General features: G+C 36.9%; 1 protein-coding gene across 2 annotated transcripts in view; it reads left to right on the forward strand.

The window, feature by feature from the left end:
- The window catches only part of COL6A3 (collagen type VI alpha 3 chain), a 132,629-nt gene that overhangs the window by 69,233 nt on the left and 36,195 nt on the right, over positions 1-27,201 (forward strand). For both annotated transcript variants that reach the window (XM_063430002.1, XM_063430003.1), the window contains 20 exons: positions 1,206-1,811; positions 2,974-3,573; positions 6,813-7,409; positions 8,562-9,167; positions 14,571-14,920; positions 15,827-15,905; positions 16,372-16,517; positions 17,248-17,340; positions 17,477-17,530; positions 17,735-17,806; positions 18,302-18,328; positions 20,090-20,134; positions 21,079-21,132; positions 21,624-21,686; positions 22,486-22,551; positions 23,228-23,281; positions 25,560-25,595; positions 25,969-26,031; positions 26,124-26,186; positions 26,609-26,671. In XM_063430002.1, the coding sequence (XP_063286072.1) occupies positions 1,206-1,811; positions 2,974-3,573; positions 6,813-7,409; positions 8,562-9,167; positions 14,571-14,920; positions 15,827-15,905; positions 16,372-16,517; positions 17,248-17,340; positions 17,477-17,530; positions 17,735-17,806; positions 18,302-18,328; positions 20,090-20,134; positions 21,079-21,132; positions 21,624-21,686; positions 22,486-22,551; positions 23,228-23,281; positions 25,560-25,595; positions 25,969-26,031; positions 26,124-26,186; positions 26,609-26,671 (3,737 nt within the window). The remainder of the gene's footprint in view (positions 1-1,205; positions 1,812-2,973; positions 3,574-6,812; positions 7,410-8,561; positions 9,168-14,570; positions 14,921-15,826; positions 15,906-16,371; positions 16,518-17,247; positions 17,341-17,476; positions 17,531-17,734; positions 17,807-18,301; positions 18,329-20,089; positions 20,135-21,078; positions 21,133-21,623; positions 21,687-22,485; positions 22,552-23,227; positions 23,282-25,559; positions 25,596-25,968; positions 26,032-26,123; positions 26,187-26,608; positions 26,672-27,201) is intronic.

The following is a 27,201-nucleotide window of genomic DNA, read 5'->3' on the forward strand; positions in this document are numbered from 1 at the left end:
GTTTCAGTTTATACAGCCATAGCCACACCTACCCTGGTTGTGACTCACATAGCCAACATGAAATAATGGTTCGTGTTCAATCAGATCTTGCAATACTGTGTGTTTGGTTTAAAAATTATTATCTCATTTTCTGTTAATTGACCTTTAATCACTCATAGGATGCTTCTGCATGGTATAGCATGCTATTAACAGAGCAGGTGACACAAAACTTAAAATTAAACTGTATAGTAAACGAAGTCTAACATTAGATCTCTCTTTACAGAGAGGCTGTAGGCAGATTGTGTAGGTAACATGCAAGTGAGGTGTTGCTAGAGCTGCATAAACAAAGTAATTTAACTACTAAATGGCAGAGAATTGAGCAATGAGACAGTCGTGGCATGATCTATACACCAAAACTGCTTTGTAAAGCTAAAGTTGTTTTAGTGCTTAGAGTCTGCCTTTAAAATAGAACATGTTGTATTTGTTAGCTATCTATATATGTTTCTTTCTTCAAGTCATAGAAAGGATGCAAATGCCTCCTGCCAGAGCTAGCCCAAATATTGTATACTACATACTTTGTAGGACTGTATGTATTTTAACCCCTATTTTGCCCCTCTTAACCATCCTAATGCCCCATTTGTGTATCTTACCCCCTTTTAGTGTCTATTTTTTTAGTATTTATTACCCTTTTGTTACTCTTATTTCCGCTTATATCCACATCTCAGATTGTTTTACCCTCCTTTCATACCCTCCTTTTGTGTATGTTATCACCCATTTTGTTTTTTTCACCCCCTCTTGTGTTTCTTACCCCCATGTCCCTTACCTCCTGCATATCATACCAACTTTTGTGCATTTCACTCCCTCTTTATAGTGTCTCTTTGTTCCCCTATTTGAGTCTCGTGCTTTCATCACACTTTTGTGTCTTTTTCCTTTTCCTCTAGATATTAATATTTGTACATAGATGGGACATAGTGCTTAATTTGAAGCAATTGTTCCAGCAATAGAAATAAAATGCCAGGGTTTGCTTCAATTTTTGTAGTTCTCCCTAGAACTGCTCAAATTGTGCACTAAAACATATTTTTATATCTATCACTATAGGCATAATTCTAACTAGACTATAACATTGTTCTACAGAAATGTAACAATTGAAGTGGAGATAAGATGGATGATAGAAAAAAAAAAACTACTTAACATTGCAACTGTATTTTTGTGTTCTCCTTCCCTAGATGATTTAAACCAAAGAAAAGATATTGTCTTCCTGCTTGATGGTTCTGATGGTGCCCGATCATTTTTCCCATCTCTTCGGTCCTTCATTCAGACAGTGGTGGAGAAACTTGATGTGGGCCAGAACAGGATACGTGTTGGTGTTGTTCAGTACAGTGATACCACCAGACCTAGCTTTTTACTTAATGCTCATCCTGATCGCCAAGGGGTAGTGAATGCTGTTAGACGATTAACTCCAATTGGTGGTTCACCATTAAACACAGGAGCAGCTTTAGATTATGTCACTACAAATGTCTTCACCGGTGCAGCTGGTAGTCGAAAAGATGAAGGAGTGCCACAGTTCTTGGTTTTGTTGACCACTGGCAGATCGAGAGATGATGTAAGGGGGCCAGCAAATGCACTAAAGAGACGTGAAATCGTTCCATTTGCCATTGGTGTCAACAGAGCTGACTTAACTGAGCTACAGAGTATCTCTTTTGTTCCTGATTTAGCTTATTCATTCTCTGATATCACTCAATTGGGAAATGCCTACCAAACTTTCACAACAAGATTGTCTCAACTGACTCGTGGAGAAATAGAAGTTCTGAGACCAAGCACTCCTTCCACAGGTCAGAGTCTCTATGTTTTTGTTTGTTTTTTAAATTGCTCTTAAGCATGAAATAAGGACAGTGAATAACATGCATTACATAACAAAGTAGATTTTTGTATCATCATATTTAAAAATATAATCATTGAAAAATAAAATATTAAATTGTTGTTAAATTGTTGTTAAGTATAATAAATATATATCAAGTTTAGAGCTAGTTTAGGTAGAGAGTTTATTTCTGTAATCTGTTTCATCCATTCAAATTATTGTATATATTGTACTATTGTATGTGTTATACAGTCGCAACAGTGGTTGTTAAGGTCTGATGATCTTCTCCATGATAATAGTATATTTTTCAGAATATAACATGCAAAATAGGATTGACTCAGTGAAAAGGGATTGATAATTAAAGCAGCACTGCCGACCCCCTGAAAAAATTGTATTTCAGAAAGATAGAATCTTTACTAAATACTAATTTTGACTGTGTTGGTATTTCACTGAAATTCCAACCCAGTCATAAGATATACTGAGACAAAATAGGGACTACTTTGTCTGTGTATTTCTCCTCCGCCTGACTTTCTTAGACTCAGGACAGAGTCTAAGTGTTAGTCCCAACAGGGATTTGACTCTTTCTATGAAGGATCCTGTGGTATTGCGGGGTCCTCCGTAGTCCTCAATGATGCTGTACTCTCACGCATGAGTTAGAGTACAGCAGTGAAGTTTGCCCTGAAGAAGACCCCAAGATCAAGATGGTCGCGCCCATGAGGGACAGGATCAGGTAAGTCACCACACCACTGGACCCCAGCAACAATGTCACTGTTGCGGTTCTTTCAGCAAAGTCCCCAGATGCTGACAGTGTCGCTTTAAAGCATGCATGTAGTTTTAAAAAAAAGACATTTAACAAATATAAAAATAAGAAGTAGATAGGTAATAGGAGACTGATATAATGATGTTTACATGTTAATGTTAAGTGACAAAAGAGTTATCAATTGTTCACAGCTTCGCAAGATTGTCACATAATATCCTTTAAGTTGATTTTACAAAGAATTCACATAAAAAAATGCTATTTTTCGGTAAACATTGACATTATTGATACACAGACAATGAAAAATAAATCAATTTTTTGTTGTTATGCTTTAGGCTACTGAATGTTGTGTGCTGATGCTTACATTGTTTTTCTTTAGGAGTAAAGAGAGATGTGGTTTTTCTTGTTGATGGGTCAAGGGAAGCTACACGTGAGTTTGAAAACATCCGTGAGCTAATTGGAAAGATCGTGGAAGGGATGGATGTCAGTCCAGATAGCACTCGAGTGTCTGTTGTCCAGTACAGTGACAATGCCAGGGTGGATTTCCTGCTAAATGCTCATTCCACAAAGGATGAGGTGCAGAATGAAGTGCGGAGACTGAAACCCAAAGGTGGAAATGTAGCGAACATTGGAAGTGCTTTAGAATACGTATCACGGAACATATTCACTAAACCAGCCGGAAGTAGAATTGAAGAACAAGTTCCTCAATTTCTCATTCTTACAGCAACTGGTCCTTCTGCTGATAATGTGGATGAAGGGGCAACAAGGATTAAAGAATCTTCTGTTGTGTCCTACGTGATTGGAAAGAACATAGATACAGAGGAAGCCAAAAAGATCACTTTGAGTGAAGATTTTGTACTCCCTGTTTCCAGCTTCCGTGAGCTGCCCAATTTGGAACAAAGACTGATCACATCTGTTACTGACTATACCCCGGATAGGGTAACAAAGCTGTATTCAGGCTATAAGCCAGTCCCTAAAGGTAACAAATCCATATATCATCTATATGTCACATGGGTTGGATGACAAGAAAATGCATTTATATATAAAAAAAATATTCATAAGAGCAAACTAAAAATATTTATAATTTATAATATAATTTAGAGAAACTTATAAAGAGAGATAGAATAAAAGCTATTATAAATGTATAGTTCTAGTATGTACATAATGGCATTATACCTAGTACATCTTGTTAAACTTTCTATGGGGAAAACATCTAACGTAGGATATGCTTATAAAACATGCTTAATGTGTTTTGGAATGCTTTACTTGCCATTTATGTTCAATTTCACATGTCTGCTACTGACATTAAAGGAATACTATAGGGTCAGGAACATTTATAGCGTTACAAAAACCCATCTGGCCCCCCTTTCCCCCTAAATATAGTAATATCTTACCTTTATTACAGTATGCTGATGCTGGCTCTGCCCCTGATCTGCCTGCTTTGTTGACATCATCAGAAGTGTTGAGCAGACCCAATCACAATGCTTTCCCAAATCATTGGATTGACAGAGATTGTCAATTGAAAAATTGCATCTCTTTGAGGAAAATTCCATGTATCAATGCAGAGGGTGGAGGCGTTGAATATCACCCCTAGTAGCCATCTGAGGAGTGGCCAGTGGAGGTATTCCAAGTCTGTAATGTAAACATTGCCTTTTCTCTGAAAAGACTGTGTTTACTGCAAAATTCCTAAAGGGACCGATTATGCTCACCAGAAGAAATACAATGCAATACAAGCTGTAGTTGTTCTGGTAGATATAGTGCCCCTTAAATCTTGTTGAATTGACTATGGATGCATATACATGGCCGTTCTTAAGTATGGTGGTTGACCATATCATGTATTTTTTGTGCATCTGGTCAAGAATCCTTTATAAACTAAATATACAGTAAATAGTTGTTAAAATTAGACTTGCCATTTTAAAAAATCATGAACATTTCACTGGATCATACCCAGTGACAATGAATGAAAGCAAATTGTAGTTTTCTTCACTGTATCTACATAAATGTTCTGTTTAAATTCCTGAAGACATAGTTAGCAGTGTTGAAGAAATCAAGTGGATATACAGGGGTAGGCAACTGTTGGCACTCCAGATGTTGTGGACTACATCTCCCATGATGCTCTTTTTTATGTCATTATGGCTGTAGGAGCATTATGGGAAATGGCTGCTTACCCCTCTCACCATGTATTAGCTCAACCCGTTGGCTATGTCTTATAAATATAGATTTTTCCCACTGAAATACTTTTCAATTAGAATTGTTTCTAATTTTAATGTAATTGTACCACTACTATTATCCAGATATGGAAAGCATTATGAAGTTACATTTTCTGTTTTGGAATGCAATGTTGATGGCAACTAGAAAACAAAGGCCTGTTATTTTCTCTAAAGAATCATTTCTGTAAAGACTGTACGAACTGACTATTTATTGTAGCAGATCTAAAAGAAATATATTGCTCTCCGATTGTGCACAGGATAGAACTGCCTAATGAGCAGTTACACCAATGCTCCCTACATCCCTGCAAGCATTCCATTCTTAGAAAAGAATGCTAGATGAGACACACATGCAGTTTTTGAACTTCTATGAAATAACTCTTCACATTGAAATCCTATACAAAATATAGAATTAAGAATATTTGCAAAGCACTGATTTAACAAAATTGGGTCCGAATGCATCTGGTAGGATGCACATTTGCAAATTATCGTTCAAATACTGTTTGTGTGCAAAGAGTAATTTGAAGTACTGTTTTTGCAACTGAAGTACTAACCCACAGTGTCACTAGGGTAACAATGTGGCGGCAGGCCAGCACTAGCTAGCCAACCGCCACATAAAAAAAAAAAAAAAAAAAAAAAAAAGCCTATATAGATATTACTGTACGGGAGGTTGTAGGCCTTCCTTATGTCCCCAGCTGCCATGCTGTGGGTGGCGACATATCTATATAGTAAATAGTGAGCAGTCACGTTTTACCAAAAACCAGAAAGAACCCATCCCATGACCAGCAAAATGTCCAGGTCCACCCCTTATTTTACAGTACCAATCCCATAGGATTGGGCAGCAACGTTTTTTTAGTTACTAAATAGCCAGTTGCTAGTTTTTAGTTAGAGTTAGCAGACTCTGGCTGCTGATTGTTTAGTCAACCTGTTTAGAACAACATTATGGTAATACGGTGGTAAAAAAAACCTAATAAATGTGCTGGCTGGCTAGTAAGTACCGGCCATCCGCCACACGGTAATCCTTTGCGCCGCCAAAGTTTTGGAATTATTTGTCCATAGCCTGTTAGCTCTGGTAGTAGGCAAATAGCTCAGATTTTTCTAATCATAACACGGTGAGGAACAAATTAATGTATATTTATTTGTAATATTATAATGCTCCTTTAACCCCTTAAGGACACATGACATGTGTGACATGTCATGATTCCCTTTTATTCCAGAAGTTTGATCCTTAAGGGGTTAAAATACTTCTACAATCATTTAAAATAATTTCCTGACACAAGTCTACAGTGTTATTTACTAAGTGAGATTTCAAAGTGAATTCAAAGTGAATTTCAAATGTAAACTTAGGGTAGCCTGATATTAACTAATTCTTTATGACAATCTAGATAAGAGAATATGGCATTACCCAAGGCATTCTATTGCTGCATTGCTTTAGAATAAATTCCTGTATTTTTCCAAAACAGTAAAATACAAGCAAACTGCAGCATAAAAAGCTCCAAATGTGCTATTTCCTAAATATTAGTTTTTCTTGCTCAAACTACACTTTCTGTAGACCATAAAGGTATTTTGCAATTATATAACCATGCTAGCTAGCCTCAGCTGTAAAACAAGTCAGTTACTTTACCTCCAGATCCATCAAAACCCTGCTCTTTGATGGACGAACATTCAGAGAGAAACTTCTGTATTACAGAGCCAAAACCGCTCTCATCCACAATGAGGGTGCAACAGCTAAATCTCTAAAACGTAAACAGAATATGACAATGATGGCCAAAGGTGGATCCCAGAGTGTTGTGAAACTACATATTTATTGCATCTTTGCATGCATTGAGGTTTTATCAGCTCCAAGTTCTAGTACATAAATTCCAAAAACAGAATACAATGGACCAAATTAAGCAACAGATTGAACTCCATCGTTAATTTTGTGAAAAATCACACTTGTATTGGTGATATTGTAGATAGCAGTATTTTAACTCTTGTTATTTTTAATCAATTTTTCCTGATATTTTTTTAGGGCCAGCTGGGGAAAAGCAAGATATTGTATTTTTGATTGATGGATCCACAAATACAGGCTCTGATGGACTGGCCCGCATCCGGGACTTCATATATAGTGTTGTGCAGAAACTACAAATCGGAGATAATCAAGTTAGGGTGGGTGTTGTCCAGTTCAGCAATGATGCCTTTACTGAATTCAAGCTAAACCAATTTTCAACACAACAAACTCTGCTCGACAATATCCGTCGTTTGCGACACCGTGGAGGGGCACCTTTAAATATTGGCAAAGCAATGGAGTATGTTGTAAGTAATCTGTTTGTGAAAGCCAGTGGTAGTAGAATAGAAGAAGGGGTTCCACAGCATCTGGTCCTTTTAACCGGTGGAAAATCTCAAGACGACGTGAGGGGTGCAGCCAGAAGCCTTGGGAGTGCCAATATCAAACCCCATGCAGTGATAACCAGTGGTACCGACGTTTCACAGATACAGACCATTATTTCAGATCCTCGATATATATTTTCTGTCAAAGAATTTGCAGAACTCCCAACAGTACAAGAATTTTTACTCAAGTCTTTTAAAGGTCCTGTTGAGATCACTACAATAGTAGACCCACAGCAACGTAAGTATTCTTTGTACAGGCTATGCAATATAAAAAGTGTCATGAGTTTGAAATCCTAAATGTTTGCAGCATTGAATAAAAAAAGTAGAGATTGGGCAGGATAAGTAACAATATATTCTCGAGTAATTCATACATAGCTTCATAAACATGGAATTGTCACAATAAATTAATAAATAAATAAAAAATTAAATAGTGAATTTATTCTAGTTATATTAATAAATCTATCAAAAAAGTGCTTCCTACTTTACTCCATCCTAATACAGATTTCTGTAGACAGGACAGTGTTGAATGTTTTTACCAGAATATATGGAACAATATGACCATAAGCTTCTAGATTTTCAAAAATGGCTGCCTGAAAAAATAAATGTTTGATTTGCGTTGATATATTAGTACATACATAGAAACATAGAATGTGACGGCAGATAAGAACCATTCGGCCCATCTAGTCTGCACATATTACTTTACAATGTATTTTAACCATTGCAGTTTACTTTAAAAGATGTTGGGAATGTATTTATTGCTCAAGCTTCTCTTGATGACATCAGTGAAAAAATTGTCAGTGGTCTCTCTTATTGATCATAGCCGGTTAACTGCTATCTTTAGAATACTGTGGGTTATTTAGGAACATCTTATCTTAGAGTGAGAAGATCTAGTAACCAGTGGCAAAAAACCCCCCCCAAAAAAACACCCCAATGCATTTTAAACTAAATGACCACAACCATTACAGTTTTCAATTCTAGCATTTGTTCATATACATGTTACAATATACCAAAGCAATTTCCATGATAACTTTACTTGAAATGCTTCCCCTTCATTAAGTGGGCTGATACACTGTGTGGAACATTGATAGTTTATGTATGACCTAAAAGCAAAGCTTTCCCAGTGCCCAACACCACTGTACAATTAGTATTTCAACTAAAACGAACATCAGTCTGTCTACTGATTTTGTAATTGTGTTATGTTCCTTGTTTGCTAGTGCATGTGCTAGTGCACAGTTTTTTGAGCTTCCTTTAACATATGCACAATCACATATTTATTGAATATATCTTCTTCTTGTTGTACTGAAGATACTAGAATAATAATCTTAAAAACTAAACTAAAAGGAAAATTAATTTCACTGACAACTGTGGTATGTTGTTTGCCCTTTCTTAGCTGACCGAAAAGAAGCAGATATTGTCTTCCTTGTGGATGGATCAATAAATTTGGGAAGAGATAACTTTAAGGAGGTCCTACTGTTTGTATCTGGCATAGTAGATGCAATTTATGAAGAAGGAGATTCCATCCAGATTGGTCTGGCCCAATACAACTCTGACGTGACAGATGAATTCTTTCTGAAGGAATACACTGATAGAGATGCCATCATAGAGGCCGTCACCAAAGCTGAGTACAAGGGAGGCCGCTTAGCCAGTCTTGGTACCGCTATCGGTCACTTGCAAGACAAGCATTTTGTAAAGCCAGCAGGTAGTAGAATTGGAACCAATGTCCCACAAGTGGCATTCATCATTACTGGAGCTAAGACCGTGCAGGATGGAGAGGCTGCAGCATTGGCCTTGACAAATAAAGGTGTACAAGTCTTCTCAATAGGAGTTGGCAGTATTGCTGGTGATGAAATTTCCAAAATAGCAAGTAATGCACCAAGTGCTTTCCGAGTACCCAATGTACAGGAGCTTTCTGAACTGAATGAGCAAATTCTGATCACTCTTAACACTGCTTTGACTAAACCAACTGTTCTGTGTCCCAAGATTTCAGAAACTAAAGGTGGGTAAAATCTCTAGTGTAACAACTCTAAGTCTATCCTAATTTCTAATTGAGACGATACCTCTGTTGCCGGAACAGCATATGGAAAGTAGACAGTGTTTCATATTGAATTATAGAGGACTGGGATGTTGTTAAAGGGACACTGCAGAAGGTAGTAGGTTCTCATGTTAAACACATGATTGAAAAGATGTATTAAAAAAAGAAAAGAAGGCCTAAATATAGTTATTAAATGGTTAAAAAATTCTAAAGATACTCATCTTTGAAGTTACTCTCTTTTAAACTTCGATGATTCTTATCTTCTGCAGTGAGCTCATACCAGTCCAAGGAATGGTTGACGGTTTTCAGCTAGTCCTGGTTCTCCCATTATATTCTAAGGTAGCACTCAGCAAAACTTACAACCCTTCTCCTGGGTTTATGATATATTTAGCACAGTAATTTTGGAAAAACACAAGCTTTTATGGAATTTAATAGAAGAATAGATTCCCTGTCTAATGTATGTGAGCAGGTGGATATTGTAAATATGTTTATAAACCACTTCTATTATGAGCATTTGAGTGCATGGAGGAGGGAGAGTTGCGAGTACTAAAGCTGAATTAATGGGAATAGGCTATGTTGGTGCTTGGAGTGTAAATCTAATACATTTTAAATGTGACTTTAGCAGTTTCTTAAACTATGTCTCTAGATGACATTTGTTAGCTTGTATTGTATTATAACCTGTGTTCCTTTACATCCTGAAAACCTGTGCAAAATTGGAGCCATTTACTTTATGTTGGACTGCAATTATCCTAGCTTATCCTATGCATTGTGCACACCAGGCAACTGTCCCTATTTAAGAGGGACAGTCACAATTTTATACTCAAATCCCTCTGTCCCTCTATCCTAGCCTAATGTCCCTTTTTAGGAGCTCTATTTTATTGTGTCTGAGTGTATAACTGAGCTCCATGTATGTAGAAATCAGTCTGTGTAAAAAAGATGCATTGTTTTTGTCCTAAATTACATTTTAGTTGCATAATTTGTTATCGGTAAGTCACGTAAAATTTGAGAACTGCCCCGCCCCTGAGCACACCCTTAGTCACGCTCCTAAAATTACAGTGTCCACTTTGTGCATTTGAAATGTTGGGTGGTGTGCATTGTGTGTGAGTTCATGATTAAATATGTAGAAGCAGGCAAACGTTGTGATACACCTGCTGTAAGCAACATCTTCCTTGGCTTTTTTGAGTCATAATGCTTGATGTGTTGGTTAAAAAAATCAGTGTTGGAAACACGCTGCTCTTTAGTTGTTAATTAATTAAACATCCACATCTCACATTGTCATGCCACAGTATAATGGTAGTTGCAATACATCGATGGCTTTCCTGTGGCACTCCAGTTTTTTAAGTCAACATATATAATGCAGTAGGTTTAAAGTTGCAGGTTGTCAAATTGTGACATGGAGCATTATACATCCTGCATCTTTTTTGGGAGGCAATGATACAATTGCTTTATCACATAACATCATAGCACTTCCGTTGTCAATTCTATTTTTATGGCTGATCAGACATGATGTGCATGCATCTTTACCAAATGCAGGGCAAAACAAAGCTGTATTCCTGCCACTATTGCTCTCCCTGACTACCCTCTCTACCTCCTTTTCCACTCGGCTTTAAATAAAGGATTAGAAAACCTTTATTTACTTACCTGATTCCAGGGCCAATGTCCCTCGGCTTAGGGTTGAAGCTCTGCCCCCTTTGACATCCCTCGACGAGCGGGCACTAATGCGCATGTACTGCAAATGCCACACGTGCATTAGACCTCCCCATAGGAAAGCATTGAATCGATGCTTTTCTATGGTTAAAAATCTGACGCTGGATTTCCTAATGCAGAGCGTGAAGATGTCCTGTGTCAGATGCCGGAACCAAAGGTCTGTTTCGATCAAGGAAGCGCCCCCAGTGGCTGCCTGGGAGACAGCCACTGGAGACAGACTTAGTGCTGTGATGTAATGCTGCATGTTCTCTGGAACTGCACTGTTTTACATTGCAGCACTAAGTGCAAAAGGGACATTGTACCCAGACCACTTCATTTAGCTGTACACAATACCTGCTATATGCATTTGTAAAGGATGTAAAGTAAATCTATAGATCATATACACAATCCGTTCCTCTGCCTCTGACTTCTTCAGACACCTATTTGTTAGACAGTGTTAATCAGAATTGGTTATTTCCCTTTCAGGTATGTAGGAAATAGGAAAAGATCTGTCAAATAACAGCACATTGCTATATTTCTTTTATAATGAGAGACTCCAGTTATAAACCCCTAGGTAGCTTGTACTTGCACACACGTTCCCCCCTGATGTTAGATGAATGTGGGGTGTGTCATGCATATAGGTAAACCCTTCTAAACATATGTAATGTAGGTTTGTTAAGCTTTTTTGGCAGGGGTCTTTAGAGCTTTCTTAGATATATGTGGAGTTGACTTATCTCCCTTTTTGGTCCAGATTTTACTTGACACACAAAAATCCCAATCTCTATATAAAATCTTTATTAAACTACTTTTTATTTTTTTATAGAAATCTATATTATTATTTTTTACATATATCTTATTACATTCAGTTTACCAATTCTTCGTATATTAGTAACATCAATAAGTACCTTAACACTGTATCCATCATTCGTATTCAAAGAAGAAAAAAAAAAGAAGAAAAAGCATCACCATACAATACATAATAAAAACATTAGAGGTCATCCAGGGGGCTTGACTGTCTAATTTGTTACTTAAATTCTCTTACTTGAAGAAGGTAGTTTTATACTTGTCCCATGTCTAAGCATCATATAATTCTATGTTATTATACAAATTATACAAATTCACAAGGCAGTTTTGCTAAATGTATACCAACTTGTCCATATTTCATTATATATCATATTCTTATGTTTACCGCCTTTGAAAAAATATCTTTATGATAGTTACATAGTTACATAGCTGAAAAGAGATTTGCGTCCATCAAGTTCAGCCTTCCTCGCATATGTTTTTGCTGTTGATCCAAAAGAAGGCAAAAAAACTAGTCTGTAGCGCTTCCAATTTTGCAACAAACTAGGAAAAAATGCCTTCTTGACCCCCAAATAGCAGTCAGATGTCTCCTTTGATCAAGCAGTTATTACCCCACTAATAAGAATTTATATCTCTGTATGTTATGTTTTTGCAAGTATTTATCCGATTTCAGTTTAAACATCTGTATGGACTCTGATAAAACCACCTCTTCAGGCAGAGAATTCCATATCCTTATGACTCTTACTGTAAAAAACAACAACATTTTCTTTGCCTTAGATGAAATCTCCTTTCTTCCTACCTAAATGTGTGACCTTGTGTCCTATTTATAGCCCTGTTTATGAATAGGTTTCCAGATAATGGTTTGTACTGGCCCCGAATATATTTGTATAGTGTTATCATATCCCCTCTGAGGCGCCGTTTCTCAAAACTAAAGAGATTTAAATTTGTTTACCTTTCTTCGTAACTAAAATGCTCTGCACTTTTTCTAGTGCCATGATATCCTTCTTTAGAACAGGTGCCCAAAATTGCACAGCATATTCAAGGTGTGGTCTTACCAGCGATTTATAAAGAGGCAAAGTTATATTTTCATCCTGAGAATTTATGCCCCTATTTATACATCACATGACCTTACAATGATGTAGCTTGAAAGTGTATTTGAGCCTTTATTTCTGGTCATAGTGGTATCTCCATTTTTTTTCCAGTATCTAGCAATACACATCTTAATTGCAAGAAATGTGTTAATGCAAATATATTTAGTATACTTTTTCATTATTGGGAAATCTATATGCAATAAAAATGTTTGAGGCATCAACTAATAGTTTTGATTTAATATAAACATAATTCGTTTTGATATCTTATTTTTGATATAAACAAGTTTGTCCCACTCCCACCAAATGTGAATTAATGTGCCTTCATTTTCATGGCATCTCCAGCATAGTTTTTATGGCAGGGATCTATAGATCTCTCTTAGATATATGTGGAGTTGTCTTATCTCGCTTTTTGGTTTAGATTTTACTTTCCACACAAAAATCTCCATCTCTATATATAATCTTTATTAAACTACTTTTTAAATGTAGCCAAATCCTTGATCACCCTTCTTTGGTAATAGACCATTTTCTTGAATCTGTTGGTCTAAAAGAGATTCTGGAGAACACTGCTTAATGAGCTACCCCTCTCAATTGTGGTTTAATACTGGGTTCCACTCCTGGAGACAAACCCACTTTCCAGAGGTGGTACCTTGAGTAGAAATGTATTTTTTTTCTCCCCTAAGCCATTTTCACCTTCATTCTTTTCATTCTTCTCTTATCCAGTACGTCACTCAGGTTTGTTTGAAGTTCTATTATCTAATGAACTACATAACCAGTTTCTTATACCTGCTACAAACAATGTAACTACACACTCTACATAATGACTGTTCACAAAATGAAATGTGTTAACCACATTGTACATCCCAACACAATATTGACTTTCTGACAACTTGCGTTCTAAGACAGAGGCAGTAAAATTGTTTTTCCAAAGCTTTGAAATGTACATTAAATTGATGACTAAATATAGCAGTTCATGGAGAAAAACCAAGTAATCTGCTCCAGGATGGGCTGGCTTTGAGGGCGTAAAACTCTTATTCTTTATATATATATATATACATATACACTGTCTAACACTACAGTCTAACACAACAACATACAACAGATGAAGTAAAATAGACATACAGACATACACTCAGGCAGACTTTAACTATTATCAGTGCTCAAAATTTCCACTCGTCACTAGCAATTGGCGTGTGAAAAGTTAGAAATTCACCCATAGTGAATATTCCATGAACTATTATGAATTATCCAGACTTGCAGAAACGTTTAAGGCCTCAGTGATAGTGTAGGACTTACCATTTTAAGCTTCAGTATTATACTTACCATATATCTCCATGGCTGTCTCTCCTTCTCTCTGTATGCTGTTTGGCTGCCCTTAGTACAGCTTAGTCTTTGATCACAGAAGTTAAACACTGTACGTACACTGAGAAGAAGACAACCAGGAACACATTTGTTGAAATAGCTGAAGGTGGTTGCAAAACTGTTTGTCTTTTGTTACGAAACAAAACCAGTTTAGCAGGGAATTGAGCACAAAAAAATGGTATGGACGAATAGTACTACGTCAATAAAAGAAATTGTTGTGATGTTCAGATGATTTCTTAAATGAAAATATACAAAATAAACAAACAAACAAAAAAAAATCTAAGAATCTTTGTATTAACAATGCAATGCCTTTGTTGATTTAATTTGTTTTTGTCAATATTGCGTCACTTATAGAACTTTGCCTTTATTTCCATTAACACAACTTCTCTAAACCTTGAATTTGTATCAATGTATCACTGTTTTTTTGCAGAATGCAAGCTGGAGGTAATTGTTGGATTTGATGTATCTGGAGTCACTGCTGGTCAAAATATCTTCTCCGTTCAGGTGGCTCTGGAGTCTAAACTGAGGAAGATTCTGGAGAGCATTTCCAAAATGCACCCAATAAGTTGCTCTGGTCAACAAGCACCTTCAGTTAAAGTGTCTGTTTTGTCACAAAGCAGAACCGGAGCAGTGGAAGCCTTTGACTTTTCAGACTATCGTCCAGAGCTAGTCAGCAAAATTACAGGCATGGGCACTCGAGGACCATATGTCTTGACAAGTCAAACTCTGCAGACCTATTTGAACAAATTCAAGACCTCAGGAGAGGATAGTAGTGTCAAGGTGAGTACCATTTGTAGAAAATGGATGAGATATTTTATCAGTTCCACGAACACTGATCTAATAGAAACCCTCATCTAAGCATGCCTGGGATCATTGGTGGACATTTTCCTCTTCCACATGAGTATTGAAAGGACACCCCAAGAATAAAGGGGGTGGTACTTGATCCAACAACTTTTCAGCTTGCTAACAATGTGGGCTGTCCCAGACCAAAATTGGATGACCATGTATGGACTGGAATGGCTCTTCAGATTCTGCCTAACCTCTGCAAAGATTTTTAAAAAAGTAACAAAATTTAAATCCCATTTCAAATTTGTTCCTAGACCATATAATGTCTGGATCAAGTACAAATAATGATAAATATCAATGCCAAGTATGATGCATTTCATCTTCAGGAATAATTAAGTCTGCAAACTCAGGGGATTACAAATTATATGAAATTTAAACAAAATTAAACTCAAACTTGTTTACTTCATGGTGAAATTGGTTCTATGTTTAAAACTTTGATATGAATGAAATACTTTTGCTTTTTGCCCAGATATCTGACCTTACAGCCCAGATACATGACATTAACGTCAAATTCTTCATTTTATGAGAAGAAAGCCAGCCAACATTTTCCAGGCTAAAATTATACAATTAGTCACATAGATCAGTCTATTTGTATTGGGTAAACAAATGTACATCAATTGTGTTAATAGCAGTGAATAAAGTAAAACAGAACACACATTCAAAATGGTAAATTTGTTTGAAATAGGTCATCATAGTATTATATTGCTAATTTCCGTGATTAAATAAACAATAAATCAGAATTGAACACATGAGTACAGAACTTGAAATAATGTCACAAAATTTTCTCCCAGGATGTTGTGAATTTAGATTCACATTATAATTTTTCTATCTTTACCATAGGTGGTGATACACCTGACAGATGGTGCCGATGAAGGCATGGGCGAACTTCAAGATGCATCATTAAAGTTGCAGAGTTCAGGTATATGACACATGATCATTGTTAATATAGGATATTATTCCAAACTGTCACTTAGGGGCAGTGAAGACCTTTTTTGACACGCAATGATCAATGTTATGATTAGCAAGATATAAATGGGTTAGATGTGTCTCGGTGTTAATCTACCAAAACTGTTAGCTCCGTTTCTCATTATCTCACCATATTAAACCTAACGATATAAAGTTGCATGATCAGGAAAAACTATCATTGTCACTTAGAAGACCACCAAAAAGTGACAAATGATCAAACAATTGATATCCACTTTGTCTTGTTATTAATCTTCAGTTTATTTTGCCACTATTTATTTAGTTACACTTGAACACACTTCTATGACAAGGCAAAAGAAGCATGGGTGGGCATCATATCAAGTTTAAGGCCACAGTGTCGTGAAGCACCAGTTATTTCTGTATACATTTTGTTTATTTCGTACTGATTGTCTGTCTCTCAGGTGTGAAGTCTCTGCTCTTTGTTGGACTTGAAAATGCTGCCAAGTTTGAGCAACTGACAAATTTAGATTTTGGCCGAGGATTCAAGTATGGCACCCCACTGTATGTGAATCAAGTAGATCTGGAATACGTCATTGTAGATGAATTGGTGAGTTCATATTACAAAATCCCTCAAAACAGATCTAATATTGTTAGATTAAACAATACATATGTATACATATGGTAACTACTCTATTTGTAAGCCATTCGCTGGCAACCCCAATTAGATGGTAGTAAAAGTAAAACTGAGTTTCCATTCTCTAGGTTAACCCACTTTTAATCATTCCACTTGGGGTAGATGCAGTGTGGAAAAAAGTTTTTGTTAGATCTATTCCTCCAAAAAATGCATGCTAACAATGTATCTAGCACACAAAAAATATATAAGTGGACCTCTTTTTGTGTGTTTGATTTTATTGTGGGGGTTAAGGGGATCCCTCACATAAGTGTTGAGCCACTTCTCATCCATTGTATGTTTGTATATTTTTTGTATTTGGATAACAATGTATCTAGCACTATACTTGTGAGCACTTGGTTTCTTCATGTTTGACTAGACCTCCATATTAAGAAAAGCTAAGAAAGTTAAATTCTTCCATGTGCTGCATAACATTCATTAAGCCTAACTAATATTCTACATGTCTCTGATTTGGACATCACATGATCAGCCAGTTGGTAGTTTATCAAATTTTTGCTAGTAAGTCCAAAAGGCAGTAGGTTAATGACCACACTTCCATAGGTCTTCAAATTATGTTTGTGGCCTACTTCTAGAACCTCTAACATACAACTCAAAATATGGTCTGATGCTCACTGACCCATATACCTGATATGCTTCTTTACTGCAGGACAACATTGCAGAAAAAGGGTGTTGCGGAGTACCATGCAAGTGCTCTGGAGAGAGAGGTGATTATGGACACACTGGTCCCATTGGGAAAAAGGTAATGTTTGAGATACATTTACTTGATGATATATTATGGGGTAAAAGAAATTTTTTTGCAGTTACATTTCTACAGCTTTCTAAATCTGTCTGGTATCCAGAAAATGTGTAAATAAACAATTTACCTTGACTTGCAGGGTGAACCAGGTATGAAAGGACACAGAGGATTCCCAGGTGAAGAAGGAGGTCCAGTAAGTATGGAGTACTTATTTTTTGTTCACAAACCTCTCCTTTTATTTCATAATATCACTATCAACATTGTCAAGTAACATTTTTTTTATAATGCTTTATAATTCACTACTACTTAATAAACAGCTTTTTACTATATATAAAAAAAGAAAAAATAGGTTGATTATTTGTTATTTGATCAATAACTATTCTTAATTATTTTATAGGGAGAAAGAGGACCTCCTGGTGTTAACGGAACTCAAGGTTTCCAGGGATGCCCTGGCCCACGAGGAATGAAGGTAATAATTACTGATTTAGTTTTATTTAAATATATATATATAAAGTGTTTTCAAAGGGTGAAGGAGTGAAAGAAAAAATATATATAAAGTAGTAGAAACAAAAGGACACACATTGTGGGTGGATGGTTAATAAAGAAGAGAAGTGGTTGAAGTTTTTGGTTCTTCAAAATAGCTTGAGTTTAGATCTATCTATCTATCTATCTATCTATCTATTTTTCTCTCTCTTTCTCTCTCTCTATCTTTCTGTTTAATACATTAATATTCACATTCCTCTTTACATGTTGCAAAACAAGACCAACACTTAGTAGTCTAGCTAGGGTCCTTATGAAAACATTTTGCTCCTAGTTTATTTATGAAAAGGTATATTAGTGGATCAATATTTTAACTAGTGGATTTACAGGTGGATTTCAGAACATGTATAATTGTTTGCGACGTACTATATCATATTTGTTTCTTTAACCAAAAGTAACATTTTCTTTTGACTTTTTTTGCTAGGGAAATCGTGGAATCCCAGGAGATAAGGTAAGCTCTATATTGCCTCACGGCTCTACTATTGGAAAATAAAAGAAGACTAGCATGACAACCTCATACAGTTAAATGTCCAGTTTGAAGCGCAGCTTATATGAAAAAGGTTGTGTATAGAAACCACATGCCGCTGAAAGAATGTTGCCCATAATGGTGATTCCTTGTGCTGTTATAAGGATATTTGATACACCGCCTGCATATACCACCTTTCTCTCATTCTTTGCTTTTCTTTCTCCGACTCACTCTTTGAGTCTATTTTTTCAAAATGTTTTCTGTTTTGTTTCCCAATATTATTTGTTATTATCATTCCTGATCTGTTTAATATGTATCTTCTTTGCCTTCTATTTTCCGTCTCCATTGTATATCCTTTGTTTTCTATACACATGCACACCTAGCACCATGTAGAACTTAAATGTGCCTGAAAACATTGTGGATCTAATAATTTTAGAAGTTCCATGAGAAAACAAATTTTAATGGCCAATTCTGGTTTTTGACCAAACCCCACCTGTGAGCCTGCTTTCTACTGAATACTTGTCATCACCAATTCAACAGTGGTGTTTTCACCACAAAGAATGCGCATAGAAAAGCAGTTTAGGTAAGAGAGGAAATGGGCAATCCAGCATTTCTGGGCACAAGGAAATTATCCAACGTCTAAGTTTACCGGATATGTTTCTTCAACTCTTAAATACATGGTGATGCATTGAGTGTCTGGCATGAAGAGTGGTTAATGTTATCCTACACCTCCCAGATCCATCACATTCTGACTCATGATCGTAACATAACAGAAACCACAAATGTTAACCATAATAATACACTAAAATATCACACAATTTCCCACACCAGAGCGAGATCGCAATCTTTACTGCCCATTCAGTTAAAAATGCAATTATGTAACATTCCACTGTTTATTTTACTTCAATATACCCGTTCCCTCAGTATCTGATTTACATCCCACTCATTGCTCTATAGAGCTTCATAACCAAAAACCTAATGCCACCTTCTGCAAATCCCCCTAAAAATGTGACAATTATAATTACAAGTACCCACTGATTGTGTGTCAGATCCTCCGTCCCTGAAACCAGAATGTTTGTATTAAATGCCTTATGACTTTTTAAAAAAGGCATAATAGCTGCACACCACTGCAAATTTACATGCCAGGGTTATGTTACTCACATCTCTAGTAGTTTAAAAGTTAAAATGAATACACATATCCAGAATAAAATACTATCCATCTGCACTATGGAACACGTTGCTTCCACCAATACTCATGCTCAACCGAAATGTCAGGCCCTTTGGTCACCTTGGCTAGATTCACGAACCAATATTCAGCATTCAGCCCCACCTTGCTCTCTGTTAATAGGGAGTGTACAGCCCCCATATGAATCTTTCTCTTCTACTTAGCTAAGAGTTTTATATTTTCTTTCCTCCTTTCCCTTTCTCTCTTACCCTTGTTTGCAAAACTTTCTAGAGCTTTTCCCTGGAACAGAAGTTTTTTCAGTCTCTGACTGATTTGTTTTTGACACTTTGTTCTTCTTGGCGATCTTATTTAGCTTGTCTCCGTCTATATCTTTTTGTAACTTTTACAAATTTTCAATCACTATCGTACGACAAAAATCGATCTTTTAAATTTCCATTATTATCTTAAGAACAGAATAAACAATTTGTCAATTAATCTAGCTGTCTGTCCACCTATCTGTCTGTCTGTCTATATATATATCTCTTTCTTTCCATGAAGTATTATGTTTGTTTTTCTCACAGGGTGAAGTAGGAGAGATGGGTCTGGATGGTATTGAAGGAGAAGAGGTACATTAATTTCTGTTTATGATGTAATACTGAATAAGGACTATCGATGGATGGAGGATATGCGTTTTGGTAGAATATTTAGTTTGAAGAATAATCCACATTTTATTGTGCCTACGTGCAGACAATATATCTGTTGATCTAAAGTGACTTTAAAAATCAGTCTTTTCATCATGTAATGTACTTGAACAAGCAAAATGTGAAAAAAACAAACCGATAGATAAATATGTGTTGCATATTTGTATACAAATACCTAATTCCATGCTGGAACTGCTATACATTCATTAGGTATTCTCTCTTTTATCTGACATCTCTCTGTGTATTTATGAACCTTTGTCTACCATGAAAAATGTATTTCAGAGAATAATAAAACTTGGGCATAAAGTCCAAGAGTGGACACCTTTGTTCTAATCAAACAGATACAGGTTTTTTTTTTGTTTTTTTACTAAATTGGGAACTATCAGAAGTAGACTGGTGCATTTTATATGTTATGGAAAAATGACAAACCTGTCCAAATAATTCATGGTTTAGTCAATAACCCTGATGGTCTTACATCAGTTATTTGGTGTCTATTCACTAAACTAAAAATTGTAGTGCGCTAAAGTATTGTAAAACAAATTGTAAACTGTTTTTGTGATTTGGCAAAAAATCTCCAACTTACACATAGTCATAGCTTGGCTGAATTTTGCAATTAGGCATTGCCGTGACTTGCAATCTGCAATTTCCTGATGAATTCCTGACAATTCATAATTTAGTTATTAAGATACCCATAGGCACTAGTAGGAAATATTTTGTGTATGAATAACCACGATATGCCTAGGCAAATACCATGGTTCAATAATCAAACATCATTCTCTAGGTTCTCACCCGATTGGTAAAATCATTGGCACGTGGTGGAATTCGAGTACACCGGGTCCATAATACTTACATAAATATTTTTCTGTTAGGGTAAACGAGGAATACCTGGAACTTCTGGTGAGAAAGGCAGTTACGGACCACGGGTGAGTGATCTTACATCATATAATGGCAATTACTTATACTAATAAGTGTGTAACCTCTGTAGCAGTGTCTGTATTCATATGCATTTATGTTTAAACACTAATACATTCGTTTATGCATTGTATCCAGAGCACAGAGCTTCTTTAGCTCCTGTGAGCTAATCATTGCAATGCAGGGTCAGCTTATTGGATGAGAACACCAGATGAGCACTCTCAGCCAATGAGCTAAGTCGTGCACCTACAGAGAGCTTCAGGCTTTCCTGGAGGGGGTGATTGGTGGCCAGCGCCAGTGGACCCCACTTAAGTGGTCAAATCAATTGCAAACAGCCCTAGAAGGGTGTACAGGCACTCCTGGCACCATAACCTCTACAGTGTGCTGTAGTGCTTATGGTACTTGGAGTGCTTTTTTAAAAAAACATGCTGTTTTGTTTCAATCATAACAGCATCAGATTGCATTATATTTAAGATTGTATTTTTCTAAATGTGCTCTACAGGGAGAAAAAGGTACGAAAGGAACTAAAGGAGAAAGAGGAGATTCTGGTCTGCGCGGAGATCCTGTGAGTACCTTGTTAAAGGACTTTCATTGAGAAACCAATAATTTTGTGTTCTTGAACATTGCAGTAATGTATTCAACACTTACAGAAAACCCATTTTCAGTAATATTCTAAAGATTGATTCACAAACACACTTATCAGATGGCTTAATAAAAATAAGTTGAGATAGGGTAAAACTAATTATAAATATGGAATCCATAAAAATATATTTCCAAAAGATTTCAGCAGATTCATATTAATTCTTATTAATACATAGAAGAACCTTTACTATATAATATTTGACAAACATGTATCTTATGGGTTTTTGGAGAGAATTTGTTAATATTATTGGTAATTTTTTATTAATTTGTAAGGTTCCGGTTTTTTTTTGTATAAAAATTTGCCTCGCTCACACACCTTAGTAAATTCCAATTAATTATTTCAGTGAAGAGGTAAAGAGGGTGAAAACATGAAGCTCAAGTGGAGAAGAGGAATAGACCTTAAGCACAGAGGAGAGGAAATTTAACTTACCTATTTTTACCTACCTTGAAACAAACTTATAAAATAGGAGGGTGGAGGTTGTTTGCTTACTGATATGCCAAAAGCATAAATAGAAAACCAAAATAGACAAAGCAGGTCCAGAGTTTCCTAAAGGGAAGCATTAGTATGATAGTAAGATACATTGATGACTATTTCAAGAGTCACTGACTGGTCAGGATTGAATTGGTCTGCCATTCTTGCTGTTCTTTGACTTTATATATAAAGCAGCCAGTAATTTAGAATGTGGTGATGCATATTGAAACCTTTTTGTTTGCTACTTCAGGGTGAGCCAGGCACAGATGAATCACAGAGGGGACCAAAAGGAGGAAAAGGAGAAACTGGACCCGTGGTAAGTACTTCGTTTGCCCTTCTTATTCTGGATAGGTTTATGGAGGATTGGATTCATTTGAAGTTTATGTGAATATGTACAATCCAGGAAAATGTTTCTGACGCCAAATGAGGTCTGACGGAGTTGATGCATGAGTTTTTGTGTCATAGGGCAACAGGGGTAAATGCCCGCCCCTCCAAATATTGCTTCTTCTTTGATTTACATGGTGTCTAAGAGGGACAGAGCTTATTCATGTAATGTTTTAACCCTTCCTCCCTCATTGCTCGCTTTGCTAATGTTCTGAGGACATCCCTGTTGAGTGAGGTCCTACGATCTTTAGCCAGCCTAAATGAATGGTGGTATTTGTTGAGCAAGCAGTTGCTCAGAGATTCCCAGCCCTGTTCTTATATAAGAATGACTTGTAATCATCTGTCTCTGTCCTACAAACAAAAAGGTGGTGGTTCTAAAACCATCAGTCATTTAATTTAACGTGTTGTTCATTCTCTTCTAGACACGTTTCAAGGGAAATAATAAATGTCTTATTTGATAATGGTTTACCAACAAAACATTTATAAATACAATTGCATATATTCTTAAACAAACCAATGTTTTGTACAGATTGTAATTTAAATTACTGTACATATAGGATGACAGGAAAATGCTATTTTTAATAATCCGTTTTATAAACTTTTGACAGGGAGACCCTGGAAGAGATGGCACATCAGGAACAGCAGGAGATGGTGGCAAAGTGGTGAGTATTTTAAACCAGCATGGCTGATTTATATTGCTGATATCAGTTTTTTAAAGAGATGCTAGCATGCAATTGTCAAATAATCAGAAACGTGTGAAAGAGCAGTACAATGTAAACTTATATTTGATTTACTATCAAAAAGAGGCTGGAACCCAAATGTACAAAAGGTCAGGACAAAGGTCAGGTTAGATCAGAACAAGATCAAGGGAAAGAGGGGATAGACTGGCTGAAATAGAACTGTTAAGAAATTGAAAAAGGTTGGGATGGTGCTTATAAATAGTGAGAAAGATGATGTGACAGAACTGACCAAGGATGAGAAAATTAGAGAGGCTGAAGCACAACTATTTAAGAAACAGACAGAGGTTGGGACAGAGCTAGCGAAGAATGAGAGAGGCACCTTGATAAAATGATTTATGCACTAAGAAACTGCTGGACTTTTTTGCCAAGAATGAATGGCAGGCAAAGACGCCATAAAATTCATAAAATTATAGGTACAGAGCTATTAAACATATAACGGAGGGGAGTGGGGGGGGGGTGACATGACCGCCATACTGGTCAGTCACACAAGGCATGAGTTCCGAACTGAACCTGCTAAATTACAGATTTTGGGAGAGCAAACACCCTGCTGCTCACCTTGCCTGAACTGGTGCCAACACCGGGAACAACTGGGGTGCGCAGGGTGCCGTTCCTGACTCGTGCAGCGCAAGAAATGAAGAAGCGATGGCCTCCAGCTGGTTGCGGCTTGGTGTGATAATGCGGTGGGAGAGGCGGACGATCTCTGCGCCCGATCCTAGCCATGCAATTATGTTGAAGGACCCCATACACACACGCTCCTGTGGGCCGGTGGGGGATATCCCGGTCCCCACTGGACAAGCCTGGCTCCGCAGCACACACTTTCAGTGGCAAGCATGAAACCAAGCTACATACCCAAAATGGCTGCCGCAACTGAGAGTCCATACCCCCAAGCAGATCTGAAGAGCCAGAGATGGAGAGTCCCCTTCAACACCAGATTTGACGCAATTTGTGAAAAATTCTGGAGCAGAATGGCTGGCCGAACCGCACTACCTCTGGCACCAGTGGCTCAAAAATCAATATTGCCTACTGCAAGTCCGCTCAAGATGAAGGCTACCAGCGGCCCAGCCAAGACGCATCACCCATGCAGATGAAGAATATTCCACCACCAGCAGCGACAGCCCAGCAAGTTGCTCCGCTACTCTCGAAAGGGGAATAAAGGGGACTCCTAGAGCACCAGAGCTCATGGCTTACTGAAGCAGTTCTTCACGCAATCCCATGGCTTGAGGGTTATCTTACCTCGCTTCCCTGGTGCCACTTAGTACAACGACAATCTCATTCCCACTGCATGCCTCCCAAGCCTGGGCATAGGGGGACTCTGGACTGGTCCGACTGTGCAACCCCACCACCTACTGTGAGTGTGGTTCAGCCAGTTATAGATGCTGTTTTCTCCTCCTCAGGCATTTGCAGCACAAGCTTGGCAAGGATTATAATTGTTCTGTTTACTCTCTTTCTACTTTTTTTATACATATGTTCCGTTACTAGCAAGATGTATACTTTGTCTTATCAGTCAGGCTCCAGTGGTATCCAATGCATCTACAATGTTTCTTATGCAGGGCAGTCAATAAACTCACTCTGATGCACCTGGTAGTACATAGCACCTAGCCATGCTTCTTTAGCATGTACTAATAATTAAAAAATGTGCCGTTATAAATCATGCTACTTTTCATCCTAATAAGCTTATACCTGCTGTCCTGGCTCTGTAAGCTTGTCTGTATATCTTTTGCTCAAAAAAACAAACAAACAAACAAACATGTAACAGAGACGTTGAGAAAGAGTTATCTAGTAATGATAGAGACTCTGGACACAGTTGATGAAGCATGGTGGGCAAACAGAAATTACCATGAATGAGAAACTCATATTAAGTTAAATAATAGGAAATTTTGGGACAAATCTGGCCATATGAAAGTGTCTAGGGCTAAGACAGAGTCATCTGAGAAGGTGTAGTGGACCGTTACAGGTATTTACTGTATGGGAATGAAATGCTCCTTAATATGTTTGTATCTTGGTTGTTCTGGAGAAACTGATTTCAATTTGTAAGGGGACAGACATATTTTTTTATAGTGAAATATGCTTTATGTTCTATTAACTATTTATTTTGTGAAGTTTCAGTGATACTACAACCCTGTGTTTGCTCTCTGCCTTTTTCTGTATTGTTACTTTTATTGGGTTTGTATTAACTATTTCCATATTATTGTTCTCACAGGGTCCTGTTGGCAGAAGGGGACCTCCCGGACCTAAAGTATGTGTAACGATACTGGATGCTGGCTGTCTAAAAAACACTTACAGTGCTATTCACTAAAGTGAGAATTCAAAGGGGAATTTAAACTATTAGGCCAATGTTTATGAACAGGAAGCATAGTTGACTTCTGGCTTGGCTTTTATGGCCTTAAACATGAAATTCACTTTGAATTCTCACTTTAGTGAATAACTCTTTTAAGATTTTCGTTTCTCTTTTCTAACAGAATTAATTACATTCCTTCCTTCCTTAAAATATCTTTGTTCTTCCCTATTCATTCATTAATTTTATACTAATTGCATCCACCCTATTTTGTTTATCATAGCTCTTTACTCATTCATTGTGCCTGTACCTAATTCCTTTGCTCATTTTTCAGGGTAATAGAGGCAATCCAGGTCTTGCAGGTGGAGCTGGGGAGCAGGGTCTCAGAGGACCACAGGTAATAGAATGCCATTGCCATTGGTAATATAACTGTTCAGCATCTTACATAGAGTTTTCTATTTTACCATAATACATATTTCCTGTGTACAGGGTCCACCAGGAGAACAGGGTGCTCCAGGCACCATCGGAGAGCAAGGCCTTCCTGGACCAAGGGTAAGATTGACACGCCCACTCCTTGAGTGTAAATTTAGATACTATTAATGAGACAGGCACGTTAGTTTTAATATTTATGTATACTATCACCAAATTAGGAGACTGTCTGAGACGTTGCACATGATTGCTTATGCTTACCGGAGCAAATTTTATTTTTTTTTGTTTTCTTACATCAGTATTGTTTAGGGCTTATATTTTCACCCTGGATTACTTTGTGTAAGCATTCTCTAGAAAAATAGGTTGATTGGGAGGATGATAGGAGAGGCTATCCAGATGTTTTAGATTCCAAGAGGAAAACGTATTTTAGGATAACAGATGAGTTTCTCTGCTGTGAGGCTGATAGAGGAATAAGGAGAAGAAAATAATCTTTCCAAAACGGAAATTTACGAATTTTAAGACATATCTTCTCTACACTATTTTAGGGACCCGGCGGCATTGCTGGAACTCCTGGTGATCGTGGAAGAGTTGGGCCACTTGGGCACAAGGTTTGTATTGACGTTACTACACAACTTCTTCTGTTATCTTTTTCCTCAGTTTGCTGTGTCTTGAGTAACATACAATGTTACATGCATTATCTGGTTTTTCTAAAACCCTATTAAGCTTACTAAAACCACAGGTGTTTACAGTCATCACAGTGGTAATGAAAGGGATTTGTAAGGCCTTCTTTTCACTAATGCTACTTAACTGTAGAGTATAACTTTATTTTGGATGGAGATCCATCATATGTAATTGTTAGTCACTTTCAAAACATTAACATTTAGTAAAAAACGCAGGTTGTTTTAAGACAGACAAACTACAATAAAGAGCTACAGAATAAGTTGACAGTGAGCAATATTATTCATATTTATTTAATAACATTGATTTTTCAGTTTTGGAGAGTTACCTTATATCTCATATGGCACTTTGCTAGCATTGTGGCTGTACGAGATGCAGTCTGCAATGACTTGAGTGCTGAAGGTTGTCTACTCCTTATCTTGCAATTCACTTACATTTAAAAAATGAGTCAATCTGCCTA

The sequence above is a fragment of the Pelobates fuscus genome, chromosome 8, assembly GCF_036172605.1.
Source record: "Pelobates fuscus isolate aPelFus1 chromosome 8, aPelFus1.pri, whole genome shotgun sequence".
Classification (NCBI taxonomy): domain Eukaryota; kingdom Metazoa; phylum Chordata; class Amphibia; order Anura; family Pelobatidae; genus Pelobates; species Pelobates fuscus.